Here is a 16,917-nt window from a genome sequence, read left to right as displayed (position 1 = left end):
CACACTGTATATTACCCAGTCTTAATATTCAGTATTTTTTTTTATACTTTCATGATTAATCCCAGTTAATCAAGGTTCTACTGTATAGTAGTAAAAGATTTATGAAAAATAATCAGCTATAGGGTGATTATAATTAAAGTTTTGATTCAAAAACTATACAATAAGTACTGGTCAGAATGACTTGAAAATTTACATGGATACTCCTGAAGTAATGGAAATTTCTTTCACAAAAGAAAAACGTGCAAGTAGATGATGCTGTACTTGGCCAGCAGTATAATCTACACTGGTGAAATAAATTAAGAGAATTTTGCATATTTTATCGAATTTCATGAAAAGAACTGAACTGAATGTAAAACCACTACTTCTAGACTGAAATGCAAATCTTGTACATCAAATACGTAAGCGTACACGTGTGTGTAGGCGGAGCCAGTAGAGAAACAGACTTTATAAGCGAGCGTAAGTTCAGACACATTTCGTTCGCTAGCACACCTCTGCGAATTTCTTGGTGTTATTTTGCAGCTATCGGTTAATTTCAAATTGTAACAGTAAAAATGAGTAACCACCAACGTTTAGGTGATGGAATGAGGTGGCGAATTGTGGGGGGGCTAGAAGCAGGCCAAATCTCAAGTCCAGATTTGTAGAGAGTTCAATTTAATGCCCAGCGTCGTGTGTAACTTATGGAAACAGTTCCAGGATACCGGATCCATCGAGAGAAAGCTTGGGCAAGGTCGTCCAAGAGCCACAACGACCAGAGAAGATCGCCATTTGTTGATTATAGCGAGGCGTAACAGGAGTGCTACAGCTTCTCAGCTTTCTCGTGACTTGTATGCAGCTACAGGAACCTGTGTATCAAGGGTGACTGTTTCCAAAAGACTTCATGAGAGAGGGTTGTTTGCAAGAAGACCTGCCGTTTCCGTCCCGCTCACTTTTACGGACAGGAGAATCCGTTTATCATGGTGCATAGAGATTGGAGTATGGATCAATGGGCGACCGTTCTCTTCACTGATGAGTCCCGGTTCAGCCTAAGCACCAATTCTCGCTGTACATTCATATGGAGAGAACCAGGGACTCGCTACCTACCCTCTAATGTCAGCGAAATCGACCATTATGGCGGAGTAGGTTTAATGGTCTGGGCAGGCATCATGTTGGATGGCCGCACACCTCTCCATGTTTATGAAAGAGGCACTGTGACTGGTGTGAGGTATAGGGATGAGGTCTTGGAGCCCTATGTTCGACTTTTCAGCCCTGCAGGATGCAGTTGGCCCTGAGTTCATTTTAATGGACGATAACGCGAGGCCACATAGATATCTTCTGCTCGACGATTTTCTAGAGAGTGAGGATATTCGCTGGATGGATTGGCCAGCCAGATCTCCAGACCTTAACCCTATAGAGCATGTCTGGGATGCTCTGGGGAGGGCAATTGCAACTCACAACCCCCCCTCCCTCCAGGAACCATACAGGGAATGAAAACAGCGTTGCTGAACGAGTGGGACCAATTGCCACAGGAAATGATAAACTGCCTTATTTCAAGTATGAAATCACGCTGCGAGACCTGTATATTTGTAAGAGGGGACCATACCCCCCTATTAACCCATTTTTTTGTTTATTCTGCAACCGCTGTTTCATACCTTCCGACTCCAACGAGTGTTACGCGCGATCATACGTGTGTATTACAATTACTGAATGGTTATTTGTTTTGTATTGTATCAATGTATGTACATATCAAATTTCATTAAAATCGGTACAGTAGTTCTAAAGATAATTGACCACGTCCACAAATTCTCTTAATTTCTTACACCAGTGTATGTATTAATGGTCACCACTGCAATATTAGCATGGTGTTCACCATTTTCCCGTCTAGGTAAAAACACATTTTTTCCATAGTTTTACAGTCTTGCTAAAAACATATTTTTACCAACTTCTCAGGACAAAAATCACAGTTTCTTCCACTATTTAAAAATTTTATCAACTCATTTATCATTCTTCTGAGCAAAATACATAACTTTAAGCCATTGTTATGGAAATACCAAAACAAAATTATATTCTTACTATCCCCTATTAAAGAACATATAACTTTATCATATTATTATGAATTCCCTAAACATCAAGAGTATATTGTTAACATATGCTGATATGAACAGAAGTAGAAACAAATATAGGTTATAAATTCTGGATAAAATATCTGTTTATAAATACTCTTTTAAAAAGTAATCTTATGAGTTTTTTTTAGTGATAATAAACAGAATTAGGATTTTATATTGATGAAATTTTTTATCATAATGATTGGTTTGTAAAGGAAAAAAAAACTTGAGCAATATACATCACTGTACTCACCAATAATTTTTATATAGCCTCTATCTCTTTACAAAAATCAAAGGCATGATAAGATTCGGAACCAGCTGGCGATGTGCCGAGCACCAGTGAGACTATTTCATACTGTAGATAATTCACCAAAAGGCGACCACCTTCACCGTAAGTGATGAACACTGAGCTGAGAGCGAATGTGATGAAAAGAAATGTGAAGTGACGATCGTGACTCCCGGTAATTGTACTTAAAAAAGGAAGTACGGCACGATCCAACTCCAGGGACCGACCATCTCAAAAAAATATACATCAGAGTACGACCAATAGAAAAACATAACATCAGATTTGCATAAAGAAATGACTATATTTTTATAGAAACTTTCACAAAACAGAATTGGCAACAAAAATAAATCAAAATGTCGATGTGATCAGGATCCCACATTTTGTTGGACTATGTGAACGTATGGAAATATCACAGAATAATTTAATCAATCGTGCATGGTTATAGAAGGTAAGAAAACATAACAAATTCTTTATATAAAATTATACAATTACAACTATATAAACATGTTTCAAAATCAGAGATAGAGGCAGGTTTGGCAAATTCCCCAAGGGTACTCAACTATTGTTACATTCTCCCTCTGACCAAGAAAAGAAAAATTCAAACCCTTTTGAATTTTTTGTACAATGGGAGACAAGAAAAAAAAAATTAGTACAGACACCGTATACCACCACAGTGACAAACCATCCAAAAAAGGTAAACTGAAACCTTATATAATCATGTACAAAAGTTGAAATATAAAACCGAAGGTTTTCGTTCATTAAGAACTCAGTTCATGCAGTCACGTTTTCCTCTGGCATGATGCTGTTCGAGCCCAACTACGACCACCATACGATGGGCTGTTTCCAGTTGTGGACAGAAGTGACAAGACTTTCAAAATCCTTAAAAATGGTAAAGACATTATCATCTCCATCGATCGGGTCAAACTTGCCTTTCTTCTAAACAACGAACCTGCAAGAGACAACATAATGGCAGCTCAGCCTTCATCGGTTCCTGCTGAGCAACCACAGGAGGCCCAGGAAAATATGGAAAAAACTACCAGGTCTGGCCGCCGCATTCAGTTGCCGGTTCTCTTCAAGAACATTCTTTCTAGGTGCGGGGTACTGCAGCGGCCCACTGATTAATCACTAAAGAAGCGCCGGGTGGGCGTGTAGGAAAAGAAAAAGTGCAGAGGAGAGACGAAAGAAGAAAACTGTTATGTGGGTATTCTACATGAGTATAAGAATGGCATTGGTTACCTCCGTATGAACTCCATCTAAAATTTGTTAAGTGTTCATGTTTAATTGCGACAATAATCTAGAATTGTGGATAATAGTATTATAATTATGTGTTAATTAATTGTTAATAAACAGAAGATTGGGATATTTTTTCTTCAACTTACGTATCCTTTACATCTGTTGACTGAAATGTCTGTCGTTGAAATGTTAGCACTTCGTAGATACCTCTCAACTTTTTAACTGCGGTGGGAGGAGGCTTTTTTGCCATGGAATACTGTTTCCTTACAGTCTGGGTCAATTTGACCCAGTCCGCAGTTCTAGGTATACTGAAAGTGCTTCAGTTCTAGTGTTTATGAAAGTATTTAATATCAATCACACGCACACACAGATATTGTTGTGTCCTTAAATGAAGAAACTGAACTGATCAGAACTTACAAAATGATCCACAATGTCACTTAACCAGCTGAGGGGCAGCAACTCGCATATGCGTTCACCAAAAATGGTTTCGAAAGTGCCAGGAACGCACATCTGCATCGGAGAAAACCAGTTCCTTCCCCCATGTCTTTTGTATTGCACCAGACACTAATACTGCCATGTCATACGTCCCTTCCCTTTCTCCATTTTTAATCTTTCAGACTGCCCCTCACTTTAAGATCTCTAAAATAAAAGGACACGGGAAAAGAAGAGTTGTGGGGCACACGTACCTTCCTATACATTGATAACATAAATACTCATACATAGAAGAACACAAATGAACAATTGAATGTTGTTTGACATCAGTTTTTTTCGAGGATTATCACGAAGACTACTTTGGGTTGGAGAGGTATTAGGAACTCAGCAGTGAAATAAAAGCATTCTTGGATATCAGATAATTCCCGTCAACAAAGGGAATTTTCTTGTAAAAGGCGTTGATAGACTGTAGCATATTTCATTGTCAATTTATCAATGTCTTTAATTTTTATTAAAAGTTGTGTTTATCATAGAAATTTTATGCAACCTTTCAATAATTGTGTGTTGCAATTGAAAATTAAATACCTATAGCAGAGCAATAAAATCATGAGCGGAAACAGAGGGGACTGGTCGCCTCTACCGAGTGGCGTATGCAGGATCAACTTTCGGGAGAGGCATAAAAGACTGTGGGGGGCACAAAAATTTTCTTCTTGAGAAATTCTGAGTTACTACCCTTCAAAAGCATTTATATTAACAGAAATTGGTAAATATAACATATTTAGAGTATTTTCTTTTGATATTTCAATTTTTTTTACATAAATCTAGTGAAACTTTCATAAGTGGCCAACCCTATTCTCTGGCCAACTTACCTTTGCGGCAAGTTTTTCTCGGAACGGAAAATAGGCTCCATAGACATAATACAAAAATAACCCCTATTTCGCGACCACCTCTGTATGCGTAGCCAACCTGTCGTCTTAAAGGAGTTTCGCTGTATAATTTCTTTTTCCTAAGTTTTAATGGACTTGGGGGGGGGGGGTCGGTGCACGGGCCCCAGCCTCCCTCTCCCTTTTGCCCTCTGTTTCCCCAAAAATAAATCTATTATCATAATAAGCGGAGAGTGAAGGAAGAAAATTCTTAGATTTATTTTTCTTGTAATCTTGCACATAGTCATGAGCAGAGATACGGAAGTTCTTGGGGGGGGGGGGGGTGTCAACATAATTTTTAGGAATTTATTCAGCTTTATTAGCTTTGCGTTGAGATAAGTAGACCATTCTTCAAATACAGATAAGAGTACCCCGTATTACCTGCACAAAATACATTCATACATTCCTATTCATTGTACTAGCAAGTTTAAAAGAAACATAACATGGGTACCAGCAAAAGTGAAAGAGAGTACCCCGTATTACCTGCACAAAATACATTCATACATTCCTATTCATTGTACTAGCAAGTTTAAAAGAAACATAACATGGGTACCAGCAAAAGTGAAAGAGATAAAGATTTTCCTTTCCCCTCTAAATCCTCTTCCACAATAAGAGTTGGAATTCAATTTTTTTTCCCTCCTTTTATTGTTAGCTAAAATTGTTTCTTTCCTGATAAGAAGCTATCTCAAAAACGGTTATTCAGTTGCCTATTATCAATTGACTGCTTCATCACCTTCATTGTCACTTGCGACAATATTGAAACAAAATAAAAAAAGTGGGCAAGCTCAGAAAATGGATTATCTAAATCATCCATTTTACTGGCGAACGTTGTCTCTAGAGGCATACTCCCAATTAGAAAAGTATCCAAATAGCGAGAATTACTCAGATACGTCATTCATGTTTCAAAGGGCTGTTAGTTACTAAAATAAAACACATTAATTTTTATACGGACACCCTGTGCCCGAAAATCAAATTAAAAAGTTGTGCCCTGTCGGTCTCTCTACTGCAGCCAACAAAAACAAATTCCACGTTTCCATGTGGTAAAACAGTTTACCCGCATCTCCAATGATATTTTTCCCCAACATTCCACCATTTTTCTAATTCGAATATCTCAGTGAATATTCCACTTAGAAACAAGGAATTTTTTGGCATCATAAGGAGAGTCAGGGCAACAACTTTCTAGTTGGGTTTTTGTGCATAGTATGTTCGTATAGAAAGTTAAATTTTATATTTTAATAACTATAGTACCCCTTGCAGCATGAATGCGTGTCTGTGCATTCACGACTTCAGTAAATTTACAAATTTAAATAAAGCCTCGTTGAAAAAAATGGAACAAATTGTATAAAAAAAATAATCGGAACAAAAATTACAGGAATGTCCCGTAATAGGGGACACATGTGGTCCGAAAAATTATATGAGACATTTCAGTGGTCCTTGGGTTCAGAAAGGTTGAGAAACGCCGATCTAAAAAATTCTTGAAAACGGAAATGACATAGCATTAAATTAAATTGGAGTTTTTTGACTTTTTTTAGCTGTAACACAAATCCAACAGAATGATCAACTTTAGAAGCCATGAGTCTATTTTAAATCTGAAAGCGCCCGTGAAATACCAATACAAACGCCTATAAAAAAAAGTTTGTACACACCTGTACAAACAAAATGTTTGATTTTCATTATTTGTGAAATTAGTGGAACAGAAAATATGAGATATATTTATAATTTAGATGGATTTGTACGACCCATTTCTGAAGCCGATGCAATAAGAATGTCTAAAATAGATTGATGATCTAAAAAAAAAAATCAAGCATAAATTATACGTTCAAGATATATACACACTTTTCCACCTTTATTTTTTTAACACCTAAATTATAAATTATCTCATATGCAGAACACCTAAAATACAAATTTTTCAGCATATTTCCCTCATCTATATTTCTGAAAAGTTAAACCGTGAACAACTAAATAACTCTCTACTCTATCAGTACGATTGAGCAGGTTCAACAAAAATCCAGAGGTGCACTATTGTTCAGCCTAAAGAATAGAGGCATTAAGTGGGTGTTACACAAATGCCACTTCAGTCAAATCCCTACCACCCCTTGCCCGATGTCCTGCGGAGCAGAAGGGAGAAAAGCATTTTCTAGCTGGCCACTTTCGAAAACATTTTGTTGAAAGTGAAGTGTTTTTTTTCAAACCATTTTGTGAATCTTCTGTGATCCTCAGAGGGTTAATGTTGAAAGTGAAACTCGCAATTTTACTAACTTTCTGCACCTATAATTTGTATTTCTTGCCTATATAATCATGTAAATTTAAATAGTAATGAATATATATATTTTCATATAAAATACCCATGATTATTTTATTCATGATTACCTATTTGGTTATACTTAACTGCGGGGGCGTAGCCAGAAATTAGGTTCGTGGGGGGGACCACTTTCATTTCGAGGGGGGGGGGTACCAAAGTGACAGAACAATGGATTTGGTCATCTTTTCGCTTTTTTCGGTCATTTTCTCACATTTCTGGGAGGGGGGATCCCGACCTTCAAGTCCCTCCCCCCTCACTACGCCCTTGCTTAACTGTAAAAGACATAATGATAATTTCTTCAGTTTTCATGCCAGTACTTTATTTTTACAGGGTTCTTTCAAGTGCTACAAAGGGAACTGTTGTTGTTGACGACATCAGGTATCACATTAATGAGGAGAATACCTTAATCAAAGAATGGTGTGTGAAACTTTTTCATTTGAAATAATTTTGTTTTGTATGCACTTAAGAAATATGAGAAAGAAAAAATCTTTATCTCACATCTTTTTCCAGAAATTCCATAGAATTGCCAGTTTTATCGAGTTGAATATAGTTCTTGTTGCATTGATGTTTATTTATGTAATACATTGTTAGGTTATCTTCTCAATTGCGTTGATTGTTGTGGTTTCAATACAAAGTTATATAAATCGGTCAAAGTGATCACAGAGTCAAGGTCGTCAGCAATACACAGTTGGTAGGTTTTCACGCTTTGTAAGCACTACAGAGATATTTTTTACATTTGAAATAAATTTTCAATAAAAAAATATTTAATTTTTATTTACCCTTTGCAACTTCACCCCAAGACAGTTTTTTTTAAAAGTGCTACAAGCACGTTGAACCGATAATCCATCTGTTCTTTCTCTATCTCTCTCTCATTGAAAGAATAGCCGGAAATTCAGAAAAGTTTGCAAAATTAAAGAGAAGGTAGCGGATTTTTAAAAGAAATCAATTCCAGAGTTTTCCCGGCAAGTTCTTGCACTCGACTTTTACCCTGAAAGTCGGATTGTAATAATTGCAGCCCCTTACTCAAAATATCGGTCCTCTCATCGGGCGTGAAACCCCGATAATAACTGTGATCCTGCAGCTGAAGATGGTTTGCAATGTTCTTTCAGCTTTAAAGCGCAAATGTGAGTCAGTTTCCGTTTTCAAAGAAAAGAAAGAAAATCACCACTCTAAGCTGCAGAAATTACTTTAGTCGATCGTCATTATGTCAAATCCAGATATTTAGTGAAAAAAATTTCATTCCGCGAGTAAAAGATCAAATCCACAGAATTACGAATACTAATTTAGCAACTTTGCCAAATAACGAGTGTTAAATCACCAATCTTGCCAAATAACGAGTGCTGAATCGCCAAACATCCGTTGAATCTTCCGAAATTCTCTCCCATTTTTCTACAATTTCTTTCCGAGTATAAAAAAACTGAAAACTTGGAGAAAATGTTTAGCCCATTTCAACTGCTGCTGTTCCAAACAGCAAATAGTGCCCTCAGTAAGCAAAAAGTATGTATGTGCATCTTAAATAGACTAGTGTGATGACAGCCGCTCTTTCAAACAAGGTGTCAAAAGCCTGATACACCAAAGACAAAAAACAAGCTGATACAAAGATGTTCGATAACAAAAGACAGTGCAGTTTTATTTTGAAAAGGGGTGGGGTAACTCTAAAATATTATTCTAAGTTAACTTCGCTGCTCCAATTTGTAAATATCTGCTCCAAAACCTATATTATGCTGCTCCAAAACTGCCCGAATCCTATATTTTTCTACTCCAAAACAGACTTTGTAGTTTTTCACCCCTGTTGTTGTCAGTGAAGAATATTTTTATATTATTTTATATTGTCTTTTTAGCTCCTGCCATATGCATTTAAATTAAATATATTTTTGCACAAGATGTTGTCACTCCTTCCATCCACCCATCTATAATTGGTTACAGTGGACATGATCAGTCTTGAGTCATGTATTTTTTATATACTGCGCTACCAATATTTTTTTATTCTTTGCAAATCTCGCAATGGACCAGGAACTGAGTAACCTGAATCATGTGGCTGTCAAACCTCCACAGCTTTAGCATTCAGATCAATCTGTGTAATTCCTGCAACTTGAGTTGCAATTCACTCTCTCTGGAGTGGCGGCAGAGATAACAAAATTTTGTCATGTTGTCACAGCATCGAAACCAGAGGAATTGGCTGTGATTGGCGACATGCTTGCTAGTCCTCTTGCTGTGACACCCAGTAGTGTATTTACAGGGGGCCAAGGGTGGGAAATTCAGAGGGGGCAGTAAATTTTGGAATGTAGAAAGCGGGGAAATAAAAAAAATATATATTTTTAAATTCACGTTTCGTAAATGTGTTGAAATGTCTACATTTCAATGTGATATTTCTGTCATAAGCAATATATAATTAATAAATCATATTGTTTATTTTCATTTGTTTTTTTTCTCCACACAGACTGCCATTGAAGTAAAAAAAATTATGATTATCTGCCCTTCATATTTACAGTGTTATTTGCCGCCGTCCAAAATGGTATTGTCACAAGTATAGGTAGGAGGGTGAGTAGGTATTGTGAATGTGTTGGAAAAAAGACAGAATTCAGCCACGCCATCCCCTGAATAAGAGGAGGGGGCCCAAACGGTGTTGGTATGGTGGTCTGGAAGAAAGGGAGGGTTGTTTCATGACTGGAGGCTGCTCCACCCTTGCCAGCTGACTACAAAGAACATTTCACTTTGTTTCAGAGGCTCAATTTCGGCTCTTTTAAACTAATGAGACAACATCCTAAAATGCAGGTTTTCTGAATATGAGGAGAGAAAAAAATATTGATGACACCCGCCATATATGAGGGATGAGTAGACAGGACGATAAAAAGAATTTTCGGCAACAAAGATTCTGTTGGTGTTTTTTCACTGATTCATGCTAATTAAGTTTTACGTCACAAGCGTGGCATCATTTTTTTCCCACAAGTATTGTGTATATATACCTGTTTTTAGATTGAATAAATATAGATTGCTTCCATTCGCGTTTTGACTCCACATTGTTTCTTGAGTTGTTTTCACTGCCAGTTACAAACCATGAAAGTAGTCTATCCTCAAAAAATGGTAGCACAGAGCATGGGTTTTTTTTCGTGGTTCTGAAGTTCTAAAGCAATCTGTACTTAAATTGTAAAATCATTTGGAAAATCATTTATTTCTCGGAATTAGAGCTGACCTTGGAAAAAGAATGACGTCGGCAGAAGAAACAAGTGTTAAAATTTCGGATTTATTAAGTCTGATTTATTATTGATTTTAAATCGTGATAATTTCAAGGCATGGAAATTCAACATGAAAATGCTTCTTATGAACTATGATGTGTTTTGCCTTGTGGATGGATCCGAGCTCAAGCCGCCTGAAGAAAATGAGAAGGAACTCAAAGTGTGAAGAAAACGGGAATCGAAAGCATTGTCAATGATATGCATCCTCGTCAACGATGATTGAATGGCTAAAGATGCCTGGGACACTTTGTGTTGTGCTTTTGCTCCAATGACCTGTGCTAGAATTGCCACTCTACGAACTGAATTCATGAACTGTAGACTGAAATCTGACGAAAGCATGCCTGTTTTCTTGGGTCGCCTTTTGAGAGCCGCTAAAGAATTGGAATCGGCGGGCAAGATTGTAGCAGATGACAAAATCGCGTACCAGATGCTATCCAACTTTCCAGAAAAATATAACAACGTCGTAATACAAGTGTATCAACTATCGGATAAGGACTTTACATCCGAAAACGTACGCAAAACATTGATATCAGAGTATGACCGTCATATTCCGAGTGACTCTCCACAGACAGCATTCCCGATGGAAAATCAGAAATCCAGATTAACCTGTTTTGGGTGTGGTCAACCAGGACATTTCATAAGACACTGCCAACAGTCTGGAAAACGGCAGAGGGCATCAAGACAAAGCCAATGCCGGAAAACCTCGAAAATCAAATTGTGCTACTGGTTCAAGTGCAACTTCATTTCTAGCTGATGCATTATCGATCAACTCTAACATCGTGGAATTTGCGGTTGATATAGCAGCAACTGATCATTTCTGCAATGACAAGAAATTGTTCCGGAATTTTATGGATCTAAAAAATTCAAAAGCTACAATTGCAGAGGGAACAACAGAAATATGTGGTCAAGGAGATATCAAGCTTGATACGTTCATCAACGTAAAGGTAAAGAAAATTTACTGCTTAAAAATTTTTTGTATGCCCCGAATATGGCTAGGAACTTGATTTCTGGTAGATTAATTGACAAAGCTCGTTATTCGATCTTTTAAGGAATGGTAAAGCAGTGATCAGAAAGCCAAATTGCAGATTTTTGCCGGTTCACGCCGACTGTGGTTTTTGCAGTTTATGTCCAACAAAGACTTTTATTAACTTTAATTATCTTACAGAGGGTCCCCTAACAAACTCTCGTGGGACTGTACCTTAAAGAGGAGAGACTCTCCTTTCCATTGTTGAAAACAAAGCTCTAACTTCTTTTCTATCTCTTCTGAAAAAACATTTTATCCTCTTGCTTTTTTTTTTCCTGCCGGTGGGTAGAGAACCATTAACCTTTTTATGTTTAAGAATGATTTGAATTCAATTATAGTATCTCTGCGTGAGATTTCCAAGGGAACTGGTATTGTGTGCAAGGTTATATACACAGTTTGATTTGGTGGCAAAATATTAACATTCGGTCTGTAATGTGCTTTTCACATGTATATTATCACAAAATGTTATACATTCGGCTCTCCCTGTATTCGTGGTTCCTGTATTTGCGGTTATTTTTTCTTCATTGGAAATTTTTTTCAGCAGTTGTCATTCACATGTTTTGTTTACAAGATTTGATGCTTGGCGAAAGTAAGTCAATTGCTGCCGTGGCTCACCATCATGGAATCAACGAATCTACGGTGAGATATATCATGAAAAGGGAATCTGAAATTCGGTCAGCGGTGGGTGTAGCTGCACCTGTGGCAGCGAAAACTTTGCATCGCTTATGCAATCCACTTGTGTCTCATACCGAAAATGCAGGGTTTTTTGCTAAAAAGTTCAGTAGCAGACCACCTTTTTAGGAGTCTTCTGCTACAAAGAAGGTAGTCCAATTGATCATAATATTATAAGGGGAAATAGCGAAAAGATAAATTTACTCTTCTATAAAGGGAAGGGGTAGGGAAACGTCTCTTTCATCAGAATTTTATGCAAGTAAAAGTTGATTTCATTGGTTTAAGAAACAATTTGGATTACACAATGTAAAAATCACTGGCGATCAAGCCACTGCTGACCAGGAGGCAGCTAGAAAATTTCCAAAGACTTTGTATAAAATTATTGAAGAGAATTGATATTCACCTTAGCAGATGTTTAATGCTGATGAAACTGCATTATTTTGGAAGAAAAGGCAGCAGAAAACATTTATCACCCATGAAGAAAAGCGAGCCCCTGGTTTTAAGACAGATTTACTGTAGTTAAGGTAGACTTACTATATTGTTTGTGCAAATGCATGTGGGTACATTGTAAAGCCCACCATCATTTTCAAATCTATGAATCCGTGAACATTGAAGGTAAAGGATAAGTCAAATCTCCCGCACAGTATTTTTGATGAACATTAGAAAAGCTTGGACTACGAAAACACTTTTCCTGGATTGGTTCAAACAATGTTTCATTCCAAAAGTCCGGAAGTACCTTGAGAGTTAAGGCATGCCATTCAAAGTTCTTTTGATACTGAATAAAACTCTTGGACACCCAGATGTCAATTAGTTCAAAGTTGATGGTGTGGAAGTCTGTTATATGTATCTTAATACAACATCTATCATTTAGCCCCCTTGATCGGGGTTAATGCGAGCATTCAAGGCTCACTATGAACTAGTCACTCAATGAAGATGATTGTGCATGCAAATGCAGAAAATATCTTGAAGGTATGGAAGAATTCAGCTATCATTAATGCCATTACTGTCATCACTAGAACCATGGCAGCTCGTAAGAGAGAAACAATCAACTGGGTTGGATTGATCTTTGGCCACAATGAGCACTCCAGGACACAACCATTTTTACAGAGCCAACTGAAGAGATTATAAAAGACATTGTCATGTTAGGGAAACAGGTGGGTAGAGAAGGTTTCAATGATATGGATAAAGAAGAGAAGTTGAACAGCTAATTAACAGCAATTCAGAGGCATTGACCAAGGAAGAATTAATGCAGTTGATTGCTCATGAAACAAGCGGTACCAGACGAATCAAAATAAAGAAGTAAAATACAAGTTTTCACCATGAGTAACATAGGGGAGGGCTTCGCAAGTTGAAATCAGCGATAGATTATTTTCATGATATAGATCCCTCTATATGGTACATTCTTCACATGTAGAAAAATTGGTAGAGGAAGTCTTGTCAACACACTCCAACATAATTGATGATATGAAGAAGAAACAACAAACACAAATCGCAATGTTCTTTCAGAAATCATCACCAACAATCAATTGCTGCACCCTCTTTTACATTCCCTTATACTTTTGCGTCATCCTGCTCTTCTCATGATGTTCAAGAAACGAGATAAACAAATAAAAGTATGTTTTCGGTTATTTGCAGATTTCTCGTATTTTCCCCACCCCCGGAATGTAGCACCCATGAATACGGAGGGGGGGGGGACGATGATAATTTAGAGTGATATTGGATAGTTTAGAATTATTATGCACGTTACAGTGTACACGCTTTTGGTCAGGGAAATTTTTGAATTTGGTCAGGGAGAGTCAGGGAAATGATCAAGCAGATTTTGCTGGGAACACTGTAATTAGTGAACAGGACCACAACAGTGTATTACCACAACATATTTTAAACAAGTAACACGTTAGAGTTCAACATTAGTTCAGAGATTGATAATTACATTTCGATTCGCAAAACAACAAGAAAAGGTCACACCCAATGTAGCCGGGGATCAACTCCAACTACCAGCGAGACATCATAGAACAAGTCATAGTTCCTACGTCGAGGACGGAGTGTCCAGTTTTCAAGTGAGGCTGATGATGTTGATCCCTTGAGAAGGCTCACCTCAGGAACCCACAGATGTCAGGACACCTTCCTGAAGTTTCAGGACTTGTTGAATTACTTCCATCAACGAATCACACTATCGATCATTGGCACAATGTTGAAGACCTAGGCTGTATACAACTGTAGGTTAACGTAGCATTTCGTGAATTACCGAACCCCCTTCAAGGAACCACTTTCCGACTGACTAGAATGTACGATAATAACTATTAGATGCCTAGAGGATTATACTTGACACAACTACCCGGAGTAGTCTAGTTTGGAGGATCACGTTTTTACGACATTAGTAACATTACAACCAAGGGCGTAGCCAGGGGGGGGGGACTTGGGGGTCTGGTCCCCCCCCCCCCCGAAATGTGAGAAAATGACCGAAAAAAGGGAAAAAGATGGCCAAATCTATTGTTCTGTCACTTTGGTCCCCCCCCCCCGAACGAAATTTCTGGCTACGCTCCTGATTACAACGACAACATCAACTAGTCAGTAGAGGTTATTCAGCCATCAACCCCACTGAGTGGAGTGGGTAGATCGAACTGCTCGAAGTTAGGAGATTGAATGCGACGCTTCTGGTTTATCCAGCCTATTTATAATAGCTGAGAACAGGTTTGTTCTCGACGCACTGAGAGAATGAGTTTCCTCCGATGCATCGAAAAAACTATAACGTCAAACCTGTTGATTTGCATATCCTAACACAATAGGAATTATTTCGAACATTCTGTATTTCTGGTTGGCAACAGTTTGATAACCGTGAACGAAGCCAGCCAGACTTTACCCACGATATCGGTAAGGCTATTGAGGGTGAGACCAAGACAATGAATTGTATATAACCAGTGGAAGTCCGCGGCCATGGGGGCATTGTCCCCCCCCCCTAGCGTCAAATTTGGAGTCGACTGATCTAATGTATATATGTATATACAAATTGACATCATCATCTTGCCCTCCCCCCCCAGACTTCCAAGTCTATCTCCGCCTATGTCCGCGGCCCTCCACTAATTAAACAAGGTAATTGAAAACTATTATTTCTTTACAAAAAATAAACATATATATTGAACAAAATCATCAAAGGTCTTTGATACTACCTGGTCCTTGCCCAGGAAAAGGAACAAGTGTTAGCTAGTTAACTAGAGGGGAGGGTTATAAGGACATCAGTAACACGTAACGAGAGGCCCGAAGGGGTGATACGTTACACCTGACGAACTTTGGTGACATCCCTAGGAGCGGTGATACTCAGTTTGAGAACCCCTGGTATACAGAAATGAGCAATCAAAACATTCCTGAGCCGCACCACCGTCACACTAGAGCCTATCTCTAGTAGGTATGGTGTTGGCCGAAAGGAGCATTTGTCGGAAGATAAACAAGGATTCCAAACTTGCTGAAGTATTTGGCCAAAAGGAAAGTCAACTGGAAAAATGTTGATAAAGAGCAAAAAGATCCTTTACAAAGAAGAGAAATAAACTAATTTTTCAGAAACCAGCTTCTGCAGAGACCTGAACCAGATGCACCCAAGTTCCCATCACTTATGCAATTTCAAACCTTCCCAATGGATGGATGCAACTAAAAAAGCCCTGCTGTGTTCACCCTATCTGTAGAGACCGGCGGCACTTTTTTGGAAGTGTGGGAAAGAAGGTGTATTGAGATGAATCAGGGATTGAATAGCAAAGAGTTGAACAGTATTCATAGCTGCCAAGTCTCCCGAATTTTAGCTTCATCGCTCGACATCCCGAAAAGTTCTTAAATCTCCTGAATTTTTACAAAAATCACAAAAATCCCTTATTGTCCCTTAAAATTCCCTACTTCATTAAAAAAAATCCCCGCTTATGAAAACAATCCCTAAGGAATTTCTTGTAGGGCATCTTTTTTTCCCTTTCGAAATGACGTCACATGTCGTAAATGGGGAAATTCCCTTTTTAAGGAAGTTTTACAAACCCTCTGATGGTAACAAGAAAGTTGTTTGTCTTATCGTGCAGGGAAATGGCTTAGCAGCCAATAGTCCTGGATAATAATTGAAGATTATAGTCACGCGCATGTGGTCAATATTTCTTTTGTTATAACGTGCGATATAAAAAAACACGAATACTGATAAGCAAAAACATATTTAATCAATTTTAAAGATACTTATTCCGATGAATTTCCTTTCATCAAACGTTCCAGAAGAGGGCCGACTTCTCCTTTTTGTACAAGTTGTGTTACAGACATAAACATCGGTCATGGAAAGACTGCCATCATCACTCATGAAATGAAAAAAAAACAAAACATCAAGCAAGTGTCACAAAAAGTCAGTGTTCTTCAAAAATTGACAGTGTTTTCCTTCATCTTCCGATGATTTTGGGGTCATTCGCTCTGAATGTTTGTTCACAGCGTTTCTGATTGAACAGAATATTTATTTTTACATCATTGAAGTTTTGGCCTCCAATTTCACTTGTTTTTTGCATAGGAATTTTATTCCCAAGGGTTTAACTTCCATGTGTGTAAAATCCCTATTTTAATTTGACTTCAGTTTTTGAGTAGGTATTTTATTCCCTACGCTCTAACTTTTATATTTGGAAAATCCCTATTTTATTTGGAAAAATCCCTATTGTATTTATTAGGGAGTGGTTTTAGCATAAAATATGGGTGTGCGCGAAAATCTCCCGAATTTTC

At 37.8% G+C, this 16,917-nt stretch overlaps 1 protein-coding gene across 3 annotated transcripts in view; it reads left to right on the top strand.

Annotated features, from left to right (window-relative positions):
* The window catches only part of Cad87A (cadherin 87A), a 672,761-nt gene that overhangs the window by 511,602 nt on the left and 144,242 nt on the right, over positions 1-16,917 (top strand). For 2 of the 3 annotated variants that reach the window (XM_089252827.1, XM_089252828.1), the window contains one exon: positions 7,588-7,674. The exons of the other annotated variant lie outside the window; for it this stretch is intronic. In XM_089252827.1, the coding sequence (XP_089108953.1) occupies positions 7,588-7,674 (87 nt within the window). The remainder of the gene's footprint in view (positions 1-7,587; positions 7,675-16,917) is intronic. 3 annotated transcript variants of the gene reach the window in all.

The sequence above is a fragment of the Pholcus phalangioides genome, unplaced genomic scaffold, assembly GCF_987345545.1.
Source record: "Pholcus phalangioides strain wild (caught in Gottingen) unplaced genomic scaffold, Ppha-v1.0 ptg000031l_1, whole genome shotgun sequence".
Lineage (NCBI taxonomy): Eukaryota > Metazoa > Arthropoda > Arachnida > Araneae > Pholcidae > Pholcus > Pholcus phalangioides.
The sequence above is the reverse complement of the archived record's forward strand: the minus strand, read 5'-3'. Positions and strand labels throughout refer to the sequence as shown.